The sequence below is a fragment of the Eptatretus burgeri genome, chromosome 6 (genome assembly GCF_056783735.1).
Source record: "Eptatretus burgeri isolate ZD-2024b chromosome 6, Ebu_testis_v1, whole genome shotgun sequence".
In the NCBI taxonomy this organism is placed as follows: Eukaryota; Metazoa; Chordata; class Myxini; order Myxiniformes; family Myxinidae; genus Eptatretus; species Eptatretus burgeri.
This window is the reverse complement of record NC_140966.1, coordinates 83,361,555-83,387,102: the sequence shown is the minus strand read 5'-3', so window position 1 is coordinate 83,387,102 and position 25,548 is coordinate 83,361,555. Positions and strand designations below refer to the sequence as shown.

The window sequence follows — 25,548 nt, the reverse complement described above, 5'->3', positions numbered from 1 at the left end:
TTGTTTCTGGAACCTGTTTGAAATTTTTTTTTAATTATTATTATTTTTTTTGCACGTATGGCCACGCACGTCCGGGCACGTACTAGTTCTAACTAATTTTACACAAAATGACATTTGACTTTTCACAATATTGTGTTCAAGATGCTGTAAAAAATCGCAACATGACCAGTGTAGAGTAGAGGGTAAAGCAATAGTTTAATTTCATGAACACGCCTTATAAAGGCACTTGTTCAAGGGAGGAGCGTTGCTTTCTGGGGGTCACAAGATGGCCGCCGCTCGGCTTCACAATCACTGGGCCAATAAGTGTCGAGCTAACCAACCACCTCGAAAAGAGATGGCTGAGAGTTCGTGGAACGTCATGAGGAGAAAATCTCATTCACTCGTTTTCCTTTCCAAATGAACGAAATTCTGATCGAGATTTCAACAATATTGTCACCATTATTGTCGTGCTCTCTCCGAATTGTGAGATCACAATTGATGGTTTGAACAATCGATTTTGCGACTTCGCTTGTCTTTTCCATTCAGCTGTAATGGCCTCCTCCAACTGACTGTATTTTAAATATTTTTTTGAGACAATAAGAATAATTAAGTTCATATTAATGTCGCGAAATAAGATATTATTGTTATTTTGGATTTGATAGAGAAAATGTCAATCTTCTTGAGGAAGGTTTATAAGTGAGTAATCATTTCCGGTTCATGACTGCGCATGCGTACACTCATTCATTTGAATGAAGTTTTGATTTTCATTGTGAGTTCTTTCCTTTAACGTATTCTTTGAGTTATATTTCTGATTGGTTGTGCTCGTTAATACATCTCAGTGTTATATTAATAACGTCAACTGTTCGATTAGAAACTGGTCGACGATGAGAGATTTCGGAAAGGGAGTAGTGGTGAGAACGGTATGACAGCTACAAGGTGTCAATGTGGTTATATTTAAAGGAAGCCGTCAGGTGCCGTTTTTAAAGAGGAGGATAAGAAGTCAGGCTGCAGAGGAGCTCGAGAAGTGGGAGTGGAGGAAAATGAAGGAGGCCTTGTGTACAGCGGCTGAGGTGTGTGGTCAAACTCGGGGTACTCACTGTACGTGGATATAGCCGAGATTGTGGAGGCTTCATGGGCCTAATCCCCTCCTCCTGCATCAAAGTTACTTGTTATTCCTTGCTAACTGGAATGGGATAGGTATTGAGGATAGAGGGGAACATTGACATTGGAGGGTTCCTCGAGGTAGCTTCGGTATGTATGGGTGATTGTTTACATGTGTGGTGATGATGTTTGTGAGAGAATCCCATCAAAATGTGAATTTGCTCTCGAAGTTTGTTCATTCCCCATTCTTAAAACTGTCTTTATCCCAAAAATATTCATCAAAAAAACACCCTAGTGATGCATCTGAACCTGTCTCACAATTGTTCTCCCAAACAACCGACTTCACCCTCCCCCCCCCTCTCGACTTCACCCTCCCCCCCTCTCGACTTCACCCTCCCCCCCTCTCGACTTCACCCTCCCCCCTCTCGACTTCACCCTCCCCCTCTCGACTTCATCCTCCCCCCTCTCGACTTCACCCTCCCCCCTCTCGACTTCACCCTCCCCCCTCTCGACTTCACCCTCCCCCCTCTCGACTTCACCCTCCCCCCTCTCGACTTCACCCTCCCCCCTCTCGACTTCACCCTCCCCCCTCTCGACTTCACCCTCCCTCCCTCTCGACTTCACCCTCCCCCCTCTCGACTTCACCCTCCCCCTCTCGACTTCACCCTCCCCCCTCTCGACTTCACCCTCCCCCTCTCGACTTCACCCTCCCCCCTCTCGACTTCACCCTCCCCCCTCTCGACTTCACCCTCCCCCTCTCGACTTCACCCTCCCCCCTCTCGACTTCACCCTCCCCCTCTCGACTTCACCCTCCCCCTCTCGACTTCACCCTCCCCCCTCTCGACTTCACCCTCCCCCCTCTCGACTTCACCCTCCCCCTCTCGACTTCACCCTCCCCCTCTCGACTTCACCCTCCCCCTCTCGACTTCACCCTCCCCCTCTCGACTTCACCCTCCCCCTCTCGACTTCACCCTCCCCTCTCGACTTCACCCTCCCCCCTCTCGACTTCACCCTCCCCCCTCTCGACTTCACCCTCCCCCCTCTCGACTTCACCCTCCCCCCTCTCGACTTCACCCTCCCCCCTCTCGACTTCACCCTCCCCCCTCTCGACTTCACCCTCCCCCCTCTCGACTTCACCCTCCCCCTCTCGACTTCACCCTCCCCCTCTCGACTTCACCCTCCCCCCTCTCGACTTCACCCTCCCCCCCCTCTCGACTTCACCCTCCCCCCTCTCGACTTCACCCTCCCCCCTCTCGACTTCACCCTCCCCCCTCTCGACTTCACCATCCCCCCTCTCGACTTCACCCTCCCCCTCTCTACTTCACTCTTCCCCCCACCCATTACTTCACCCTCCCCACTCTCTACTTTACTCTTTTTTTCCCCCCACCCATTACTTCACCCTCCTCCCCCCACTCTCTCCTTCACCCTCCTCCCCCCACTCTCTCCTTCACCCTCCTCCCCCACTCTCTCCTTAACAATCCTCCCCCACTCTGTACTTCACCCTCCCCCCCCACTCTCTACTTCACCCTCCCCCCCCACTCTGTACTTCACCCTCCCCCCACTTTCCACTTCACCCTCCCCCACTTTCCACTTCACCCTCCCCCCACTCTCTACTTCACCCTCCCCCCACTCTCTACTTCACCCTCCCCCCACTCTCTACTTCACCCTCCCCCCCACTCTGTCTCTTCTCCCCCCGCCCCTGCCAACAGGTCTCTTCTCCCCCCTCCCCTGCCAACAGGTCTCTTCTCCGCCCTCCCCCTGCCAACAGGTCTCTTCTTCCCCCGCCCCTGCCAACAGGTCTCTTCTCCCCCCTCCCCTGCCAACAGGTCTCTTCTCCCCCCGCCCCTGCCAACAGGTCTCTTCTCCCCCCGCCCCTGCCAACAGGTCTCTTCTTCCCCCGCCCCCTGCCAACAGGTCTCTTCTCCCCCCGCCCCCTCCAACAGGTCTCTTCTTCCCCCGCCCCCTGCCAACAGGTCTCTTCTCCCCCCGCCCCCTGCCAACAGGTCTCTTCTCCCCCCGCCCCCTGCCAACAGGTCTCTTCTCCCCCGCCCCTGCCAACAGGTCTCTTCTTCCCCCGCCCCCTGCCAACAGGTCTCTTCTCCCCCGCCCCCTGCCAACAGGTCTCTTCTCCCCCGCCCCCTGCCAACAGGTCTCTTCTCTCTCACCCTCCCGCCCACTCTCGACCTCACCCTCCCACCCCACTCTCTACCTCACCCTCCCACCCCACTCTCTACCTCACCCTCCCACCCCACTCTCTACCTCCTCCCTCCCCCCCCCACTCTCTACTTCACCCTCCCCCCCACTCTCTCTTTCTCTCTCTCTTTCTCTCTCTCTTTCTCTCTCTCTTTCTATCTCTCTTTCTCTCTCTCTTTCTCTCTCTCTTCCTCTCTCTCTTTCTCTCTCTCTTTCTCTCTCTCTTTCTCTCTCTCTTTCTCTCTCTCTTTCTCTCTCTCTTTCTCTCTCTCTCTCTTTCTCTCTCTCTTTCTCTCTCTCTCTCTTTCTCTCTCTCTCTTTCTCTCTCTCTCTTTCTCTCTCTCTCTTTCTTTCTCTCTCTCTTTCTCTCTCTCTCCTCCCCCCCGCCCACATGCAACAAATAAACTGATTTGATTTAAGGAGTGTGGAAAAGGCACAAATGCTGGACTAAATGGCTTCCTCCTTTGTTCAAGTTCATTGTATTTCCTCATATGAAGGGGAGACCATTGGTGGCAGGACTCAAGAGTTTCAGGAAGTAATTGGATCGAAAGAAAAGGCCATTAAGGAATTCAAGGTAATAAGCAGAAAACTGCCAAAAGAAGGTAATGGGGTAAAGAAAAAGCAGTGACGAAGCCCAAGTAAAAGGCGGAGAGGGAGAGTTGTTTGAGAAGTGAGACTCGGTAGTGGGTCAAACCATTATTACCTCCGCCACCGAAGGTGAAGTAAGTTGTGTTTTCACCCCTTTCTGTCTGTTTGTCTGTATGCAGGATATCTCAAAAAGTTGTGGACGGATTCGGAAGAAACTTGGTGGACAGGTTGGGTGTGTGACAAGGACGAATTGATTTGATTTTGGTGAAGATCGGATCCGGATCTGGAGACGAGAATTATTTAATTTTTAAAGTGATTCTTCACCATTGAGAGATTGGGCCAATAATGATATGGTACTGTATAGCATGATATTTCAAAAATGTATTGGGCCCGATGTGTTATCGTGGATCAGGCATGATGTGGTGGAGATATGCGCTCAACCTAGTGCCCTTCGAGTTCATTATGTGGTTCAGCATTGAGAAAGCACAAGAAGGGATATTGTTGTGGGCCGGGGTTCGGGGCGATAAACGACCACGAGATGGAGCAGTGGAGTCGTCTCCCACCGAACACTCGGAATTTAGGTCGTGACTCTCGGATAAGTCCAAGAGTTCACGGGTCCCTTAGCGGACCGGGGTCGCCAATATTTCGATGGTGTGGGGTAGGGTTAATTGCCGAATTTCAATGTACCTAAGTACCCAGGTCGTCCAACTACCGGGGAAAACCACATCCTCGACAGACCTCGGGCGGAACGGACCGTTTACCGAGCCCAATCTGGGTGTAAACCGAGCGGGGATTACCAAGATCCGTCAGTCCAAATGACAAATGGCCTTACTATTTCTCAATACGCACCTTGCTAGGCCAATGAAAGAAAACACGAACGAACTGGAACATTTAACGGGTTTATTTATAACAATAATCGGGGAGGGGGAGCACAAAAAGAGCAGAGTTAACACAAATAAAGAAATGCAATTTACAATGAACGAAAAGCACTTAACAGTTTCTACTTACAGGACGCGCTTACACACACACACTCACACACTCACACACTCACACACTCACACACTCACACACTCACACACTCACACACTCACACACTCACACACTCACACACTCACACACTCACACACTCACACACTCACACACTCACACACTCACACACTCACACACACTCACACACACTCACACACACTCACACACACTCACACACACACACACACACACACACACACACACACACACACAATGGTGGCCGCGGCCTGTATTTGCACTTGCCCACCTCGTGCGGTCTGCTCGAGCTTGTCCGGTGGCGGGACTCGAACCCACCGCCAACAATGCGAACCAAAATCCGGGGACCAAGAACGGCTCCACGGACACCAGCCAGCATGGGCACGGACCAGATGAGAATGCCAGCAGCTTCCTCTCGTTGCTTCGGCGAGGCGAACCTTTCTTGCTTTTTCTACATGGCTCGCTACTTCGTCTTATCCTCCCCCTCCCCCACGGGTCGAGAGCACCGCTCTGAGGGACTTGCCTCGGGATTGGACGAGGGGTTGTCAGGCAACTCGTGGCCGCCCTTCATTGGTCGGGCCGAACACTCCATCTGGCTGGGCGGGGCCGCCCCTGAGGTGGTCAGCCCCCCTGATTGGCTGGGACGCGCGTGCGATGCTCGCCCTTCGCTGATTGGCTGGAGAAATGCTCTAAGACCCTCCTTGGGGCGGAGCCTCGATCCGAAGCGACGCTTCTTCAATCCGAAGAAGAAGCCCACGCCCTCAACTAAAAACGTATGGGCAATGGCGACCGGGTCGGCGTCGCTGTTGTTGTTATAGATGTAATAAAAACCTAACTAAAAATAACTTAGTGCACACACAAAATTCCCATTGGACATATGGGATGGATTCTAACTATAAACACATACTTATCGTAATAACTGAACTACGGGGACTCTGGCTGTTTGTGTGCAAAAGGCTTCCAGATTCGTAACAATATGAAGACTATAAAGAGCATCAATACAAAGGGAGATTTCTTTTAATGAGGATAAGGGCATTCTTAGGATATGGATGGAATATTTCAAGGAACTTCAAAATGTGGAGAATGAAAGGGGATGCACTTGGAGATGTCAGCAAGGAGCGAGGACCAATGAGAACGGGAGATGGTTGTGGCAGTTCTTTGGAAAACCAAGATGGGTGGGGTGGGAACAATTGGATCATTTGAGGTGGTTGTTGATATGATTAAAGGATGCAAAAGTGAATTGGTTTTGGTCGTTGATTAAGATCTGGTGAAACGCTTGCATCTGGCCTTGTTCCTCCTTCCTCTACCCTCCCCAAGCCACACCAAGTTGCACGTGTTCCTCCAGAAACTCTCACCTGCTCACCCTTAATGTTCAGACGGGTTGTCCACCTGCATTCATTCGTCCCCTAATTCTCCCAATTGTGGAATATTATACCTTTGTTGGGACCTGTCTCATCTTGTTCACTTTAGTCTTTCAAATGCCCTGCCCTTCACTACATCCTGCGCTCATCCATGTGCATCCATGATTGCTTCGACACATGCTGATTCTTTCCCATTCTGTTCCTCTCTCGGACATTGTTACTCCTTTTTGTGTTATTCCTTCAATGGTAGTTTTGAAACCTGTTGTCATCCAGTTGCTCCATGAGGAGAGGCCCTTATTAAAAAGAAACATATATATATATATTGTTGCAGGGCGGAGGATCCGGTGAGAAGACCACTCTGTGGGGGAAGCTATCTCGGTTCCCACCAGCTCCCTGGAATTGTAGGCCGTCACAGATGGATAATTCCATGACACGGCAGGTCGCTTAACTGACAGTGGAAGCCAATAACTCAACTGCGTGATTTAGGGTCCTCCCGTCTTTGGGTTAATCGGGTTACCTAATTAATCACGTGGTTTAATTACCCGGGAACACGCCCTCGGAACGCCTTGTCCGGACCGGATCACTTTACCTGATCGGATGCAGCCGAGTGACACTGCCAAGGACATACTGGCTAAAAGGAACGGATCGTTGGAAATAAAGTCCCGGCTAAACTAGGATTCGGACCATGCTGGATCGCTGGAAGAAACCACAAAGACAAGCTGGGAACATTTCTAATAATAATTTATTTACAATGGGCGAGGAAAGTTATGTGGCACGATAAAGATTGATTGGGGTGTTATGGGGAGAGAGGTATGGCGCAGCAAATAAACAGGCAACTTTCAAAGGGGACACAGAGCAGACTTAACGTGAAATTAATAACAATAATAATAACGATCTTCTGCAGTTTTACTTAAGCAGACAGGTGCCAGCGCGTGCAGACACACACACACACGCACACGCACATGCACATGCACACGCACACGCACACGCACATGCACACGCACACGCACACGCACACGCACACGCACACACACACGATGAAGAGAAAGTTTCAAACCAGGAAGGGAGGGGAGTTGAGGCTACGTTCTCTGTACCTTTGTGGCTGATAGCACGACGCGCCGCCAATATGTTTCAGGAGGGGGGGTGCTCTGTGGTGCGGTACCCGACAGTGGGCGCGTCGTCTCTGGCTTCAGCCACACGTGTGGAGACAGTGTTCGGGAAGGAGGAGCTTGAGTGGAGAAGAGGCGGAGTCCAGAGTGTGAGGATGGAGTGGAAGGCGGGACCAGGTTGGTGGCTGAGGTTGACGTCGTGTGGGAGGAGATGAGGCGGAGTCCGGGCAGCAGGACGTGGGCCGTGGCGGTGTCGACGAGGCAAGATAGGCGGAGAAAGAGGAAAAGCAAGAGAGAGAGGCGGATGGACTGCTCCGGCCTTTATAGGACTTGCAGGTTGGGGAGGGAGGGGCCATGCCGAATTGAAACGTCATTCACCTGAATCAGGCACTCCGATTAGCCCCGACCCCTCACGTGGTCCACCAACTTTGGCCAGAACCCGCCTTACTTCGTTTCTGGCAAGGCCATCCCAGTCAGTGAACATATTTCGCTCTGACCCCACGACATGACACAAATCGCCCACACCGAAATTTGCATGCGAACTGTCCCGCAAAAACTCCCCGGGCGACCGGTTGAGGGTCCCGCATGCCCGCTCGGGCGTTCGACCAGCGTCGATCAACGCGCGCACTAACGTGGCCCGCACTGTACATTCCCCAGCTCGATCACAGCTTCGCTGGTCATAGAGACGAGAAGAGGTTCAATATCCATGGAGAATCCGCTGCTGCCAATGAGGGCCGAAGGTACATCATTATGGATAAATCCATGCACGTTTTGCGAGTGGCGTACATGTCTGCTTTCAAGCACATTTCATACAGTGCGCGCGGTTTGGCCATTACGCACGTGGCCAGCGCTCGCGTTCACATGACTCCGCTAGCGTGTGCGTGGGGCGAACACCAATATGTGTCGGATATTGAGGTTGAAAAGGAACAAGCCGCTTCTATTCCGCACACTCTTATCCCGCCAAACATGGCGTGGAGGAGTCTTTATCGGCTTCCGTACGCGTTTCGTGCAGCGTGGGCATCGTGCTGGCTGTGTTTCCTGTGTAGTTAAAAACACCATTAGTGCAGCCTCTTAAGAGATTCATTTGTATGCCTTTTTAATACAACCGGCAATCTTCCCCAGATCATCGGGAGCTCAAGTCGATAATCCCGCACCGCCAAGCTCACCACATGACTCATCGCACACGCCGGGCTTAGGGCTTGTCCAGGAACGAGGATCTCTGTGTGCAGCAGTTCCCTTACAGTGGCGCCGCATGTGCTGGCCTCCATGAAGCCCCACCTTACAGCGAAGGCGCACGTGGCTGATTTACCTCAGGAATAATCAGACGAAAAGAAGAGTAGGTACGAAATGTAGGAGAAAATGATTTAACAAACCCCAGCTATTAGATCATCGCAATGCAATCCCTTGTTGTCCCGCTAAACAAAAGGAAAGGGACTATCTATACGTATAATAATGGATTAACTGTCTTGGGATACCAATCTGTTGGATGCATGCGGTTCCGAGAACCGCAACTATATTTTTCATATATATATATATATATATATATATATATATATATATATATATATATATATATATATATATATATATATATATATATATACATATATATATATATATATATATATATATATATATATATCTTCTTCCTCTTCCGGCTTGCTCCCGTGAGGGGTCGCCACAGCGGATCAACTGTCTCCATTTCGCTCTATCCTCCACATCTTCCATTGACACTCCAACTACCCGCATGTCCGCCCTCACCGTATCCATGAACCTCTTCTTTGGCCTTCCTCTTCTCCTCCTGCCTGGCGGCTCCATCTTCAACATCCTTCTCCCGATATACTCCGCTTCCCTCCTGAGCACATGTCCAAACCATCTCAATCTCGCCTCTCTCACTTTGTCTCCAAACCGTCCTACCTGCGCTGTCCCTCTAATATACTCATTTCTTATCCTATCCATCCTCGTCACTCCCAACGAGAATCGCAGCATCTTTAACTCTGCCACCTCCAGCTCCGCTTCCTGTCTTTTTGTCAGCGCCACCGCCTCCAACCCATACAACATAGCTGGTCTCACTACCGTCTTGTATACTTTCCCCTTCACTCTTGCAGCTACCCTTCTGTCACAAATCACTCCTGCAACTCTTCTCCACCCACTCCATCCTGCCTGCACTCTCTTTTTCACTTCTCTCCCACACTCTCCGTTACTTTGGACAGTTGATCCCAAGTATTTAAACCAATCCACCTTCCCCACCTCAACTCCTTGCAACCGCACCATACCACCACCCTCCCTCTCATTTACTCACATGTACTCCGTCTTACTCCTACTGACTATCATTCCCCTTCTCTCCAGTGCGTACCTCCACCGCTCGATGCTCGCCTCAGCCTGCTCCCTACTCTCCCTACATATCATGATGTCATCCGCGAACATCATAGTTCATGGGGACTCCAGTCTAATCTCGTCCGTCAACCTGTCCATCACCATTGAAAACAGGAAAGGGCTCAGAGTCGATCCTTGGTGCAATCCCACTTTTACCTTAAATCGGTCCGTCATTCCTACCGCACACCTCACCGCTGTAACACTGTCCTCATACATATCCTGCACGATCCTCACATACTTCTCCGCCACTCCCGACTTCCTCATACAATGCCACAACTCCTCTCTTGGCACCCTATCATAAGCTTTCTCTAAATCCACAAACACACAATGTAACTCCTTCTGGCCTTCCCTATACTTCTCCATCAGCATTCTCAAAGCAAACATCACATCAGTGGTGCTCTTTCCTGGCATAAACCCATATTGCTGCTCACAGATCGTCACCTCTCCTCTCAACCTAGCTTCCACTACTCTTTCCCACAACTTCATGGTGTGGCTTAACAACTTTATCCCTCTGTAATTTCCACAGCTCTGCACATCACCCTTATTCTTGAAAATCGGAACCAGTACACTTAATCTCCACTCCTCCGGCATCCTCTCACTTTCCAAGACTTTATTAAACAATCTGGTTAACAACCCCACTGCCATCTCTCCTAAGCACTTCCATGCCTCCACTGGTATACCATCTGGGCCAACCGCCTTTCCACTTTTCATCTTCTTCATAGCAGTCCTCACTTCATCCTTACTGATCCACCACACTTCCAGATTCACTATCTCCACCTCTTCCAACCTTCTCTCTCTCTCATTTTCTTCATTCATCAGCTCCTCAAAGTACTCCATCCACCTTCTCAACACACTCTCCTTGCTCGTCAGCACATTCCCATTTGCGTCCTTTATCACCCTAACCTGCAGCACATCCTTCCCAGCTCGGTCCCTCTGTCTTCTCAATCGGTATAAATCCGTTTCTCCTTCTTTTGTATCCAACTTCTCATACAGCTCGTCATATGCCTTTTCCTTGGCCTTTGCCACCTCTCTTTTTGCCTTTTGCCGCCACTCCTTGTACTCCTGCCTAATTTCTTCATCTCTCTGACTATCCCACTTCTTTTTCGCCAACCCCTTCTTCCTTATACTTTCCTGTACTTCCTCATTCCACCACCAAGTCTCCTTATCTTCCTTCCTCTGTCCAGATGTCACACCAAGTACCTTCCTAGCTATCTCCCTCACCACTTCTGCTGTCGTTGCCCAATCATCCCACCCACTTTACCACCATCCAACGCCTGTCTCACCTCCTCCCTAAATTTCACGCAACAGTCTTCCTCCTTCAGCTTCCACCATCTGGTCCTTGGTTCAGCCCTCACTCTCTTCCTCAACCTCACCTCTAAAGTCATCCTACAGACCACCAATCGATGCTGTCGAGCTGCACTCTCCCCTGCCACCACCTTACAGTCTCTAATCTCTTTCAGGTTGCATCTCCTACTTAAGATGTAATCCACCTGTGTGCACTTTCCTCCACTCTTGTATGTCACCCTGTGTTCCTCCTTCTTGAAATACATATTTACCACTGCCATTTCCATTCTTTTTGCAAACTCTACCACCATTTGCCCTTCCACATTTCTCTTGTTGAGACCGTACCTCCCCATCACCTCCTCATCCTCTTTATTCCCTTCCCCAACATGCCCATGGAAATCTGCTCCAATCACCACTCTTTCATCCTTGGATACACTCTCCACCACTTCATCTAACTCACTCCAGAAATCTTTATACTCCATCTCACACCCCATATGTGGGGCATATGCACTGATAACATTCATCATCATCACCCCTTCAATTTCCAACTTCACACTCATCACTCGGTCAGCCACTCTCCTCACCTCCAACACCCTCTTGACATAATCTTCCTGCAGGATTACCCCGACACCATTTCTCCTCCCATCCACACCATGGTAGAACAGTTTGAAACCCCATCCACTTGGTCTCTTGTACACACAGTATGTCCACCTTTCTTCTCTCCATCATATCAGCCAACTCTCACCCTTTGCCAGTCATCGTCCCAACATTCAGAGTTCCAACTCTCACCTCCACACTTCTACCCTTCCCCCTCTCCCACTGCCTCCGGACTCGCCTTCCCCGTCTCCTTCTCCTCCTTCGCCCAGCAGTAGCACAATTTCCACTGGTACCCTGCTGACCACCGGTACCGGTGGCAGTCGTTGGTAACCCGGGCCTCGACCGATCCGGTATGGAAATTCGTTTTGTTGTCCGCATAATGATTTGGCATAGGTTTTTACGCCGGATGCCCTTCCTGACGCAACCCTGGTCGCCTCTTATGACACACAGGGATATCGTACACCTATTCTAACCGGGGCATACACCGGGCCCAGTACAACTGGTACTCATTTCGCCGACCCCGGAAGGATGGCAGGCTGAGTCAACCCCCTGGTGTTTTCGACTTTGTATGTATATGTATATGTATATGTATATGTGTATATATATATATATGTATGTATATATATATATATATATATATATATATATATATATATATATATATATATATATATATATATATATATATATATATATATATATATATATATATATATATATATATATATATATATATATATATATATACACACACACACACACACACACACACACACACACACACACACACACACACACACACACACGTCAAAGCTCGTTACTATGCCACCTCGCTTCTATGCCACTCTCGCTATTATACCACTTTTGCTCGGTCCCGACAAAATTCATTACAAAATAAATTTACTCTGCCACCCCCTACTCTCGCTACCATGCCACTACTGTGTGACTGTTAAAAGGCACGAGTCATGAAAAAGTCTGTATTGCGCAGTGCTCGATTATCACACTCACGTCCAAAGGCGGTGACGAACTACAGTCCAGCTGCGCACAACATAACTCAATACGTACGCGCATAGTAAGACTGTGTCAAAACACGCGATTCTTCTCCCCGATGCCAGCCACAACAAGCCAATCACAACACGCACAACGAGACACAAAAAAGCGCGAGCACACACACAGACACGCAGGCACACGTACAACAGTGACGTCATTTTTTTTCAAATTCAGCCCATAGTGTCAGCTCAGAAACGCAAGCGAACTGACTTTATGCTGAAGGAGAAGAAGGAGATCATCGATGCCGCGAAGAAGGAGCCGAATCAGTCCAAGTTGGCCAGGGAGTTTAGCAAGAAATGGGGCGTCGAAGTTAAGAGAACCACCGTGAAGGGCATTCTCAGCAAGAAGGATGCAATCGAGGCTGCAATCAAAGCTGGATTTCCATCGAAGCGCATGAAGTTGACGCAGGCTCACGACCCGAAGCTTGATGAGGGAGTGCTCATGTGGCTGAAGCAATCAAGAGGACAGAATGTGCCTGTCAGCGGCGATCTGATCAAGGAGAAGGCGATGAAACTGGCCGAGCTGATTCACATCCCAGACTTCATGGCGAGCGACGGTTGGTTGGGCAATTTCAAGAAGCGCCACGGCATCACGTTCAAGACAGTGCAGGGCGAAGCTGGAGCGGTGGATTCGCAATCCCTTAAGTGGCAACAACAGGTTCTCCGGCCCTTACTCGGGCAGTTCTCCGCAGACGACGTCTTCAACCTGGACGAGACTGGACTCTTCTGGCAGCTCCTTCCGAACAAGACCATGGCTTTCAGGGGAGAGCGGTGTACTGGAGGAAAGAAAAGCAAGCAAAGGATCACTCTTCTGGTTGGGGCAAACATGAGCGGCAGCGAGAAGTTCCCTCTTCTGATGATTGGCAATTCCAAGAAACCCCGTGCCTTCAAGAACAAAGAGATCACGGTCAAGTACAAGTAGAACTCGAAGGCGTGGATGACGGCGGAGCTTTTCAAGGAGATATTGCGTGCGTGGGACGGACGACTCGGCCAGCAGGGACGCAGAGTGCTGGTCTGTCTCTAACTTCTCTGGCCACCCTCCCGAGCTCGAGCTGAACAACATCCAACTGGTCTTCTTCCCACCAAACACGACAGCCAATTCGCAACCAATGGATCAGGGAATCATAGAGAACCTCAAGCGCCACTACAAGAAGCTCCTGCTATGCCGCCGGCTTGAGGCCATAGACGAGGGAAAGGAGTTCAAGTTCACGTTGCTCGACGCTCTACACATCGCCCGGCGTGCTTGGGAGCAGGTCGGCAAGTCGACGATCAGGAACTGTTTCGCGAAGGCCAAGTTCATCGAAGAGGAGATCCAAACTGAGCCACAGGATGCGGAGCTGCCCGACATCTGGGAAGCTCTGCCTGCCGAGGAAAAGATGCACGAGAACGAGGAGATCGAGCTGTCTGACTTTCTCGAAGCCGACGAGCGCCTCGCCACTGGCGGGTATTTCACGCTGGAGGAGATTGCGGAGGAGATTCTGTGCAGTGAGGAGCCGGTGGAAAGCGAAGATGACTAAGTAACTGTCGAGGAGGAAATCGTTCCGTTCGAGGAAGCCCAGCGCGCTTGTAGCACCATCCGGAAGTTCATGCAGCAGAGAAGCGGGAAGCCCGGTGTGATGCAAGCGTGCGGTCGGCTAGCCAACGAGATGCACGAGATCCGCTGAAAGAAGATGCGCCAGCCGACGATTCTTGAAAGCTTTGTGTGTCGTGAATTTCTCGCCATGCCATATGTTAGTATGTGAACTCTGTTAGTGTGTGTATGTTCTCCGTTCCCTTAGCTTATACAACAGTCGTGCCTTTTACTTGCTGGAATAAATTTTGTCTAAAGATTAATTACAGATGGGTAACTTGAGAAAATAAGGCCGTTTTTACAAAATCTCGTTACTACGCCACTCTCGCTACTATGCCACTTTTGCTCGGTCCCGACGGGTGGCATAGTCACGAGCTTTGACTGTGTGTGTATGTATGTGTATGTATGTATATATATATATATATATATATATATATATATATATATATATATATATATATATATATATATATATATATATATATATATATATATATATATATATATATATATATATATTAATTCAGTGTCCCAACGGGGCTTGAACTCGGGACCTTTTGGGTCCCAAGCCACTGCCCTAACCACTGTGCCAACACCAGGCTATACATATACATACAGCAGACTAGGCGTAAGTCATCACCATCGGGACCGAGAAAAAAGTGATGACTTAGAAATGTGACAACTTGCGCGTATGCGAACATTCATGATGACTGTGGGGTGAAGGATGAAGTCTCGCGTGGCCTGGACACGTGTGAGAGCCGGCTATTGTACCAAAAGGAAAACACAATCCTCAGGGCATAGGTGGGGGTGAGTTGGTGAGTTGGAAAGTGATCAAGCAAAGATGGAATTCATGAATCAGTTTATCAAAAGTAAAGATAATGAACAACTCGAAGACAACTCGTATACCATCGGTGATGGTATGGTGACAAATTACATGACACACAGTCATCGTGGTGATGATTACCACTCAATGCCTATGTGTAAGTGAGTGCGGTAATGTACAAAACAAGCCAATATAAAACCATGATCGGACTTCAACACTAAACTCGATCGATCCTTTACTCCTTCGCGAAGTAATCCGTTATGTTTGACTGCCTCAAACTCTTGGGCATCTGGTGCATGAGAAAGGATTCAAACCGGTCATTGTATTCCATGATGTTGTCTGGGCAATCCTCCACCGAAAGACAGTATCGGCCGAATATTTGGCCGAATCGGCCGAATCTGCCGAAACCGAATATTTGGCTGAGCCGACATTTGCCGAAACCAGATGATGAGCGCGTCATCGACATCTTCAAAGGACACACATTTCACGCATTTCACACTTCCCACCGGCCTCACGATCTTCTCCACTTGTCCAAATATCTTGCCCTTATTCTTCAAGATATTGTTCAATGTCTGCCGTTTGATGGCCAACTTCTCAGCTATGTCTGTTTTCTTCATCAGTGGATTTGCCTCGCAAAACTGGATAATGTCGTATTTTTCTTGGTAGGTTTTAGTTAGTTGTGAGCTTACGCTTAGTCGCCATTGTCCTGCCTGCAGTGCGATCAACATGTGTACACAGTTATAAATAGCCTATCACTGGCGGTGTACACCAATGAGCGAGCATCACGATTCCATGAAATTGGGCTTCTCATGAGGCAGCAATTCCGTGTGATGAGTTAGGAGTGGTAATTTACTTGAGCTTCCATTACGTGGGAATGGACAACATCTGACGACTTAGACGAAGTGACGACTTAGAGATGACGACTTACAGAGGGATGACCCTTTATTCAAAGGGATTTAACATGAGATAAATTCGGGACTTTTTGACGCTGCCGACTTAGGCGAAGTGACGAGTTACACGCTGCCGACTTACACCTAGTCTACTGTATGTATATATATATATATATATATATATATATATATATATATATATACATATATATATATAGAGCCTGGTGTTGGCGCAGTGGTTAGGGCAGCGGCTTGGGATCCAAAAGGTCCTGAGTTCAAGCCCCGTTGGTCCACTGAATTAATACACCAGGGGGTTGACTCAGCCTGTCATCCTTCCGAGGTCGGCGAAATGAGTACCAGTATACTGGGCCGGTGTATACCCCGGTTAAAATGGGTATACCATATCCCTGTGTCGTAAGAGGCGACCAGGGTTGCGTCAGGAAGGGCATCCGGCATAAAACATGTGCCAAATTACTATGCGGATCATCCGGATGATCCGCTGTGGCGACCCCTATCGGGAGCAGCCGAAAGAAGAAGAAGAAGATATATATATATATATATATATATATATATATATATATATATATATATATATATATATATATATATATATATATATACAGTGGGACCCGCTTAATAGAATTACTTTGGGCCGGACAAATTTGATTCTAATATCCGAGTTCACCAGAGTTGTGGAGTATCAAGCGGATAAAATGTCGAGTACACATACGGAGACAAATACTCAGCATTTAATTTGATTTATATGACACTTGCTCAAAACAATGTAACTTACTACTGAAAATAAAACAATTACACGTACAGTACATATGTACTTTTCAAAGCAAAACAACATAGGTTTGTCGATGAGCCTACTCTGTAATGAAAAAATTGTCGATTGTTGCCTGCTTTAACGAGTCTGTGGCAATGGCGGTGACCTCCTTGTCAAGTTTGCGCAGGAAGGCCATGTCACTGAACCCATGTGATAGCAAACCAAGCCTGATCGTCTTAGCTGCAGACATCATTTCCTTGATGGTCGGGACAGAGATCTCCTCTTCCTCCTCTTCCTCCACTTTAGTGTCGGCGTCATAGTCTGCGTCAGTAGCAATTCCCATTTCGCGTTGGACTGCCGAAACGATGGCTTCGTCTGTGACATCATCGTCTGTGGTTTGGAGAGTGGCGTCCATGTTGACGAAGTCCTGCCATTGGTCGGGATCCATTTGAAGAGGGTTGGCTAACTCGTCGTCGTCATTGCTCTCGACCCTTTCGCCTTCGCTTGCCGCTCCGATGAAAATTCCTCCTTTGTGCCAGCAGTTCACTATGTTGAAGTGATTGGGGATGTGCCGGACAGTTGTCGATGAGAAGCAACGCTTTCTGGTCATGACGCCGAAGCTCGCGATTCCACTCATCGAGCCATTCAGTGAAGAGGAAACCTGTCATCCATGCGGAGGAATTGGCTCTGTAGCGAACTGGAATTGTTTTGAGGCCTTTGAAACACCGTGGATTCTTGCTTTTACCAATACCGAAAGGAGGACGCTTAGCACCAGTCATCGAGCAGCAAAAAGCACCGTGATTCTTTCCTTTGGCTTTTTCCCACCGCAGTGCTGATCTCCCTTGAAGAGGAACGTTCCGTCTGGTAAGGCCCGAAAATACAACCCGGTTTCGTCAGCATTCCAGATCTCATCAGCCGTGAAGCCTTCTACGAGATCCGGAAACACGTGGTCCAGCCATTGTTGTTTCCCTCCTACGTCAGCCGCCGCTGCCTCTCCGTGAAGTTTCTTGTGGACGATTCAATGTCTTTTCTTGAACCGGTCAATCCAGCCGTTTGTCACACTAAACTTCTTGTTGTTGAACTTTTCCGCGAACTGAGCCGCTTTCTCCCGCATCAGAGGTCCAGAAAGCGGTGCTTCCTTTTCTCTAGAAGTTTGAATCCACTTGACCATTGCTGATTCGACATCGGGTGCGTTGCCGTTTCGCTTGCGTTTCTGAGAAGAAGACGAATCCACTTGACCTTTCAGAATGGCCTCTCGATCTTTCAGAATCTTGCATAGGATCGGCTGGTTAATTTCCAACTTGTCTGCAGCTTCTCGTTGGCTCATTCTGGGCAAAGCGTCATAGTCCCTCAGGATTTGTGCTTTATCAATGTTTGAACGATCCGTCCGCTTTCGTTTTCTGTCCATCGTGGAAATGACGACACGCCTAGTGCTTAGACTGCAGATGTCAGCCGTCTGCCTATCTGTACAATGACTACCGAAATCACTGGAGTGGCATAGCGTTATTTTTAGCGTGACGTCAGCCGCCTGGTGGCAAAAGTTGGAACTGTGCGGCCAGTAGGCGCTGAACTGTCGAAGTGGATGGCCAGCAGCTGATTCTATTAAGCGGGTTTTTGATTCTAATAAACGGGAAAAATTGTGTACATTTAGATTCAATCGAATCGGTCTCAACGATTTTGATTCTATAATACGGGTGATTCTATTAAGCGGGTCCCACTGTATGTATATATTGTTACAGAATCCCGCCGGCCTGTGAACGACCGCGTTTAACCAATAGCGACCACTTTGCAGACCGAACGTGCAATCCAGTCGCGGCTTTCCGGATCGATGCCGAAAACCAGCCACGGGTGTGGTTTAAGCACACCACAGCCTAGTCAACACTCTACCCGCGCTGCAGGGTCAATCGCTGAATCGTCGATATACCTAAGTAATCGTGCGGGCAGATTACCGAGAGACTGTACCTCAATGGGGCCGCTTGGAAACGAGCCGCTTTAGCAGCTCGCTTCGTTTTGGGATAACCGCGCGGGGTATTTATCGCGCAGCCCCGTTGGACCCGATCACTTTATCGGCTATTTAAAAACCAACTATATTCCGAACGCAAAACGGCAGTTCAATTAGGGAAAAGGACGCAACGAACGGGTTAACATTTAAACAAGCACATTTATTGAATAAACGGCACATATGCAGTCATGCAGTCATGCAGTCATGTAATCAAGCAAGGCAAGACGCGCATGCAGTTTGCAATCGACAAAAGCACGCATGCAATTATGTAACATGTAAGGGACAAACCACGAGCAATGCAAAAGAGCTACTACCGTCTATCTATTATGTACACACTTAACAATTCTACTTCCGGACATAGCGCCACAACGTTCACGCAAAGAAACAAAGGAAAAACCCCATCAAAGACAAGGGGGTAGACTGGACCTCTTGGGGTCTTTACAGGCACGGAGCCGTGTCGACCGCAAAGGCTCCGAGAGGCCGGGCTGGTTACCTTCACCCTCGTGGTGACTCGCTAGGGCGACCCGCGACCTCCCCTCTCCAGCGACCCACGGTAAGGCACGGTACGGAAGGCTGTGCGCCTTGGCTCCGCTCTCTCCAGCTCCCTACCGCGGCTCCACACACTGCCCACAACTCTGACACAACTCTCTTCCCTCTCCTCCACACACAACAATCGCAACCTTGCATTCAGCGCGCCCTTTTATCTCGAGCCCTGCCCGCCCCGATCTCTCCCGCCCCTTCTTCCAGCACGCGCGGGAAACTTCCAGAAGAAAGGCCCCGATTCGGCAAGGAAAACGCCCTTCTCATTATTTCCCTTTTTCACAGCTGGTCTCGCTTTTCCAATCCTCTCGCAGGGTCCGTCGTCCATTCTCCCCCGATTGAATGCCAGGCTTCTCGCAACCGTGTGCCGAGGTGGAAATGCTGTTGTGGTGAAGGTGGTTACCGTGGTTGTCGTAATGGTGGCGTGGCTGGCACTTTGTGATGGTCGTGAGGGTGGTGTGGTTGGGTGTTTGTGGTTAAGGCGGTTGTGATGAAGGAGGTTGTGGAGAAGGTGTTGGTGGAGGTGGTTGATGAGAGCGATGTTGGCGGTGGAGGTTGTTGTGAAGTGGTTGATCAGAGCGATGTTGGTGGTGGTGGAGGTGGTTGTTGTGAGCGGTTGGTCCAAAATAACGATAGCAAAAGAAAAACAGCTAACTGAAGATTCACAGCCCGGTTACACGAATAAACCCTTAGACATCGGTGGGGGAATCTATCTGAACACAGACTTATTGACATAACTGATCTTGGGGAAATGCTTTATGGTGTCCTGTGAATTTCCACAGCCGTAACTATATATATATATATATATATATATATATATATATATATATATATATATATATATATATATCTATATATATATATATATATATATATATATATATATATATATATATATATATATATATATATATATATATATATATATTGGACATTGCTAAAGGATTGGAAGTGGAGTTACTCAATTGCAGATGGGATGTTATTGAGTGTGGCGATTACAGAGATATCAAGGTGATTGAGCAACTGTTCAAAGTATTGGAAAGGGTCGTGAATGATAGGTTCAGAGTTAGTGGGGATTTGTGGAATGCAGTTTGGGTTTATACTGGGTGAGGGACCAACAGTGCTTAAGAAGAGATGGGAAAATTTTTTGGAAGGAAACAGTAAATTGCATTGGGAGTTTGTGAATGTGGAGAAAGCATATCATTAAACTTCTCAGAGAGGTGGTGGATTGGTATCTGAGGAGGAAGAGAGTAACTGAAAAACTGATCAGGATAGTTGAGATGATCTATGAGGGAGATGAACATCAATGAAAACTATGAATGGTTCGGTCATGTAACAGTTGGAGCATTCACTTTGAGTCTGGGAAGTTGTCGGTTATCAGATTCGGTGGTGCAATGGTTAGAGCGTCTACTCTGAATCTGAGAGGTTGGTAGTTCAAACCTGAGCCGAGTCGTACCAAAGACTTCAAAAATGGTATGTGCTGCTTCATTGCATGATATTCAGCATTGAAAAGGATAAGGGCACAGCCAATTCCCAGAGGTTGGCATCCAAGGGGAGGAGGAAACTCCTCCTTCAGAAATGCCCCACTGAGTACGGTGAGAAAAATGGCGCCATTGTTGTGACGTCTTGCTGGTACCCAGAGTGCTCTGGGAAGTGAAGGCAGTTCACTTGCTGTGTTTGTGTGTTTGTGTGTTTGTGTGTTTGTGTGTTTGTGTGTTTGTGTGTTTGTGTGTTTGTGTGTGTGTTTGTGTGTTTGTGTGTTTGTGTGTTTGTGTGTTTGTGTGTTTGTGTGTTTGTGTGTTTGTGTGTGTTGTGTGTCAGCTCCATTACGAGCCTTATATCCTGTAAAATATATAATTTCTAAAAAGTAAAAACTGTTGCTCAGAGGTTTCTGCATCAAGAGTGAGCTCTTCAACCTTCTGTTTGTGGTGGTGGTGGTGGTGATGGATGTGGTGAATGAGGGAGTAAGAAGAAGTTTACCTTGGGAAATGTTTGGTCATGATTGCAGACCCTGAGGAGGGATTTCAGGATGCTATGCTTGTATGTTCCTTCGCAAAGAGTCGCTGAACTATCACCAGCACCATGGCCAATTTCCAAATTCCTGCCCTGATTGTATGAGTCAGCATGGTGACCAAGATTGTAGTGTAACTGCTTTGGCAGCACCAACGCTTTGCATCGGGCATAGGGCATGGTACATGATGATGATGATGATGGTGGTTGTATGGCTAGAAAGTGGGGTAGGGATTATGTGGTGAAATTGTAGGTAATGGTGAGCAACGGAGAGAGAAGAAAGGGTGTGTATTAATGAGATGAAGCAGGTGGCAAAATTCAAGTACCTGGGTTTTACTTTGTATGATGCAGGTGGTGGTGATGATAATGGATAAGAGAGGGGATACATATTGAGTAATTGGAGTGTTTCTTGGATCATCTCTGACCAAAACATTCAAGTTAAGCTGTGAATGAAGATTTACAAAATGATAATAAGACCAGTTCTTCCGCCTGGAGCAGAGGCCTGGGCCTTGAAAAAAGGAGGAGAGATTGCTGCAGAGGATGGAGTTGCAGACGCTAAGATGGCTGATGGAAATCTCTCTGAGGGGAAAGGAAGAAGAAGGTGGATATCATGAGGCGGCAGGATAACGGACATTTTGCGGAAAGGCATAGGGGGGAGGCACGTCTGCGTTTGTGTATGGAGGCAGTTGGCAGCAGAGAAGCAGACCAAAATTGAGATGCAAGGCTGTAGGAGAGGGACATGAGAGGAGAGGGGATGCTTGGAATAAGTGGGTGTTGAGAGGGAAAACTGTTGCAGCAAGAAGGTGGAATTAATTGCGGTCATCTAAAGCATAGAACGAGTCGTTTAATAACATGAACTGTACGTCCATTTTCTGATATTTACTGTGTATCTTTACCTCAGCCACCGAAGGTGAAGGAGGTGATGTTTTCACCCCCTTTCTGTCTGCCTGTTTGTTTGTCTGTTTGTGTGCAGGATATCTCAAAAAGTTGTGGACTGATCCGGATGAAGTTTTGTGGACAGGTTGGGTATGTGACAAGGGCGAACTGATTAGATTTTGATGAAGATCCACATCCGGATCCGACTACTGGTATTTTTAAGTGATTCTTCACCATTGAGAAATGGAGCCAAAAACGATATGTAGCACGAGATCTCAAAAAGTTGTGGACGGATTCGGACGAAACTTGGACACGTTGGGTGTGTCACAAGGATGAATTGGTTCGATTTTGGTGAAGATCTGAATCTAGATCTGGATACGAGAATTATTAATAATTTTAAGTGATTCTTCACCATTTCGAGATTGGGCCAAAAACGATCTCGTACTGTGTGGCATGATATTTCAAAAATGTAATGGGCCCGATATGTTCTTGTGGATCAGGCATTACGTGGCGGAGATGTGTGCTCCACCGAGTGCCCTTCTGGTTTTTTTGTGTCATATGGCCTGGAGGTATGCATACTCGCCTCCAAGCTGTCTAGCCTGGGTTTGAATCCTGGCCCAGCTATAAAATTGTCATCCTGGTGTTTCACGGGTATGGTGATTCATCAATCTGTGTGCCATCCCTCGGATGGACGTTAAACTGGGCGTCCTGTCTGTTGACATAAGTTGGTGAACGTCAGATTCCACGGTGTACTTCATGAAGTTCTCTCCGGCACCATGATCAAATTTCAAATTCCTGCCATAACCAGCAGAGAGGGCATTGCATCAGTGTGTTGCATGCTGCATACTAAAGAAGAAGACGTGGAGGAGGAAGAAGATTGTGTTTTTTATTTTTTTATTTTTTAAGTCCCGAGGTGGAAAGCCATTTATTGATGATCTATTTCCTCCTCATTGGGTTCGTCAGATTTCGACAGATGCCTGAGAACAAAAACAGAACACCATTGAAGTGCAGTTGGTATTATTTTTTTTCACATACATGGTGATTTGTTTTCTCATGTACATTGATTGCTTTGTTTTTCATTCACTTTAGTGGATTATGTTCACAAGGAAATTAATACTTTTTTTTTCTTTATGCTATTATTATTTTGTATGCAGCCTATGGCTGCTGGTTGCATCATTACTGGGAGTGCGGCTGTGCTGTTGATGCAGTGCCTGCTGTTCCCATAAGCTGGTACTCATTTTGCCAACCTCGGATGGATGACGGGCTGAGTCACACACTTGGTGTGATTTAACGGAATGACATGCACTCAAACTCAACACCCTAATATCTTAAGCTACCTTAACCGTGAAGCCAACACCAGGCTAACTTTTTTTTGTACTGAGGCCAGATGTCTTTTTTTTCTCTCTCATAAGATTTTATACAGTTCAAGCCATGAATGCAGTAGTAGTAGTAGTATTAGTAGGAGTTACTGTTATTGTTCAATAGTCTTTTTTTTAATGTCAATTTCGAAATTGCTAACATACTATATATTACCTGTTTGGCATATCTGAAGAATATTTGTAAAAATAAGTTTATAAAATGTCGACTGAGTGTCATGAAAAATAAATATTTGAAGAAGAAGCTGTAGGACTACTTGGGAGTGCTTGTGATGTCTTGGAGTATCATCATTTTCGGACTTTTATCATCTTGGCTGTTGCTGCACTGCCTCAGTTTTGACACATGCAATATTCTTAACTAGCCGAAACCCCGTCAGACGGATTCCGTTCATTCAACCACCCTCACCAGCTCACCCACACTCGAGGGACATGGACTGGACAGGGCGTGCTTACCTGCCCCTGCCCCATCCCCCCCCTGCCTTCAATTTGCTTACCCCCACCCAAAAATTTAATTGCCCCGCCCCCACCTCTTCACTCCCCGCCCCCGTCTCTTGATTCCCCGCCCCACTTGCCCCTGCCCACCCCTCACACTCAACCCTGCCTAATTCACCCCAGCCCCCGCCCACTCATCCCCCGCCCCATTTCCCCCGTCTCCCGCTTTCAATTTGCTTACCTTGCCCCCCGCCTCTTCATCCCCCGCCCCCGCCTCTTCACTCCTCGCCTCCGTCTCAATGAAAAGTGTTTATTCTGCTTCAGAGTTGAAAGTTGACTCTTGCCACTATGTGCGATGCACTCTTACAGGTACGAAGTTTCTTTCAGTCCAGGTCATAGTACCGAGAAAAACGTGACGCGACCGCAAGGAGGAGCACAAAATTGGTCCTTCAGTATTAATATATAGATTATTCCTCATCACAGTCCCAGGCAGATCTACAAGGGCCCTCCACCAACATCCTTAACTGTTCCTGTTTAAAATGAAAAATTTAAACCAATTAAAGATGCTTTTTCTCTCTCTCTCTCTCCCTCTCCACTCAAACAGGATTGATACTTCAAATTTCTGTGGCTTGTCAACTTACTCTGCTCTGGCGAATATTCAAATCTTATTCGGCTCGAACAAGTGAAACGGCACAATGACAGGTCGAGATGCTCCACAGTTCATCAGCGAAGCTGCAGCCCGTGGCAATGCCGCAGCTCTTGATTTCTGTCGCACGTCTGGCGCGGCACTTGCTGGTGTCACGGCCGGAGTTTTGGGCCTCACGGGATGGCGTGGATTGGCCCTGTACCTTGCCACTTGGGCCATACTCTCATTGCTGTTGGCGAGCCGTGCAGGCCGGGCCGTTCGATCGCGGCGTGCTTTGCTCACTGGTGGGCTTGTCGGAGGACTCTTCACTTACGTACTGTTTTGGACTTTTCTCTATGGTATGGTGCACGTATACTGAATTTTCTTAAAGATATCGGTGGCTTTGCTTACAGAAGATGAAGAAGAGATGTGACAATTGAAGATGCTTAATGTTTCAGTGATTGCAAAGTTTCAGTTGTTGATGTAGACATATGTAAGGGTCCATGTGCACCAACAAGCAATTTCTCTGAACAGACACTTGCTATAACCACTTTCACATGCTGTAAAACTACAAGTAGCTTCTCAATAAATGTTAACTAACCATTACACTCATATTTGCTTCCACTGGATAAGTATTCAAACTGCTCATACCTACAAGTTGCCCAAATTTATTCCCTTTACCCTTTAGCTTTTCTGTATTCTGAACATTCTTCCTGTTAAACATTGTTGCAGAAGCATCATTGGTCATTGCATTATTGTTCTCTGTTCTGTCCAGAAATGTAATTATGCATCGAGTGCATCAAACTTTTTTTTTTCTATTGTTATAAATATCTCATTTCGAAATTGGAAATGGCTTCCGATTCTTTGTACAGATCATTGTTCACTCGACATTTTGTATGTTTTATGATGCTTTATTGATCTTCTCTTTTTTTCTTGTTCACATTTCAGTTTTGGAACTAACTTAATTCAATACATCTATCATACTGTCCAGAA

General features: G+C 47.7%; 1 protein-coding gene across 7 annotated transcripts; it reads left to right on the top strand.

Moving 5' to 3' along the window:
• The first annotated feature begins 671 nt into the window (after window positions 1-671).
• On the top strand, window positions 672-25,548 carry EMC6 (ER membrane protein complex subunit 6). Of its 7 annotated transcripts, XM_085885903.1 has the most exons (4): window positions 677-748; window positions 22,220-22,272; window positions 23,029-23,136; window positions 24,535-25,548. In XM_085885903.1, the coding sequence occupies exon 4, from the start codon at window positions 24,626-24,628 to the stop codon at window positions 24,932-24,934; it is 309 nt and encodes a 102-aa protein (XP_085742029.1). In that variant the 5' UTR covers window positions 677-748; window positions 22,220-22,272; window positions 23,029-23,136; window positions 24,535-24,625; the 3' UTR covers window positions 24,935-25,548. The 7 variants fall into 7 exon arrangements, with proteins under 7 accessions (XP_085742024.1, XP_085742029.1, XP_085742026.1 ...); XM_085885898.1 differs by lacking the exon at window positions 23,029-23,136 and having other exon boundaries at window positions 672-748; XM_085885900.1 differs by lacking the exon at window positions 23,029-23,136 and having other exon boundaries at window positions 678-748; window positions 22,220-22,334.

Coding starts and splice junctions, on each gene's coding strand:
- EMC6 (XM_085885898.1), top strand. CDS start 24,626: ATGACAGGTCGAGATGCTCCACAGTTCATCAGCGAAGCTGCAGCCCGT.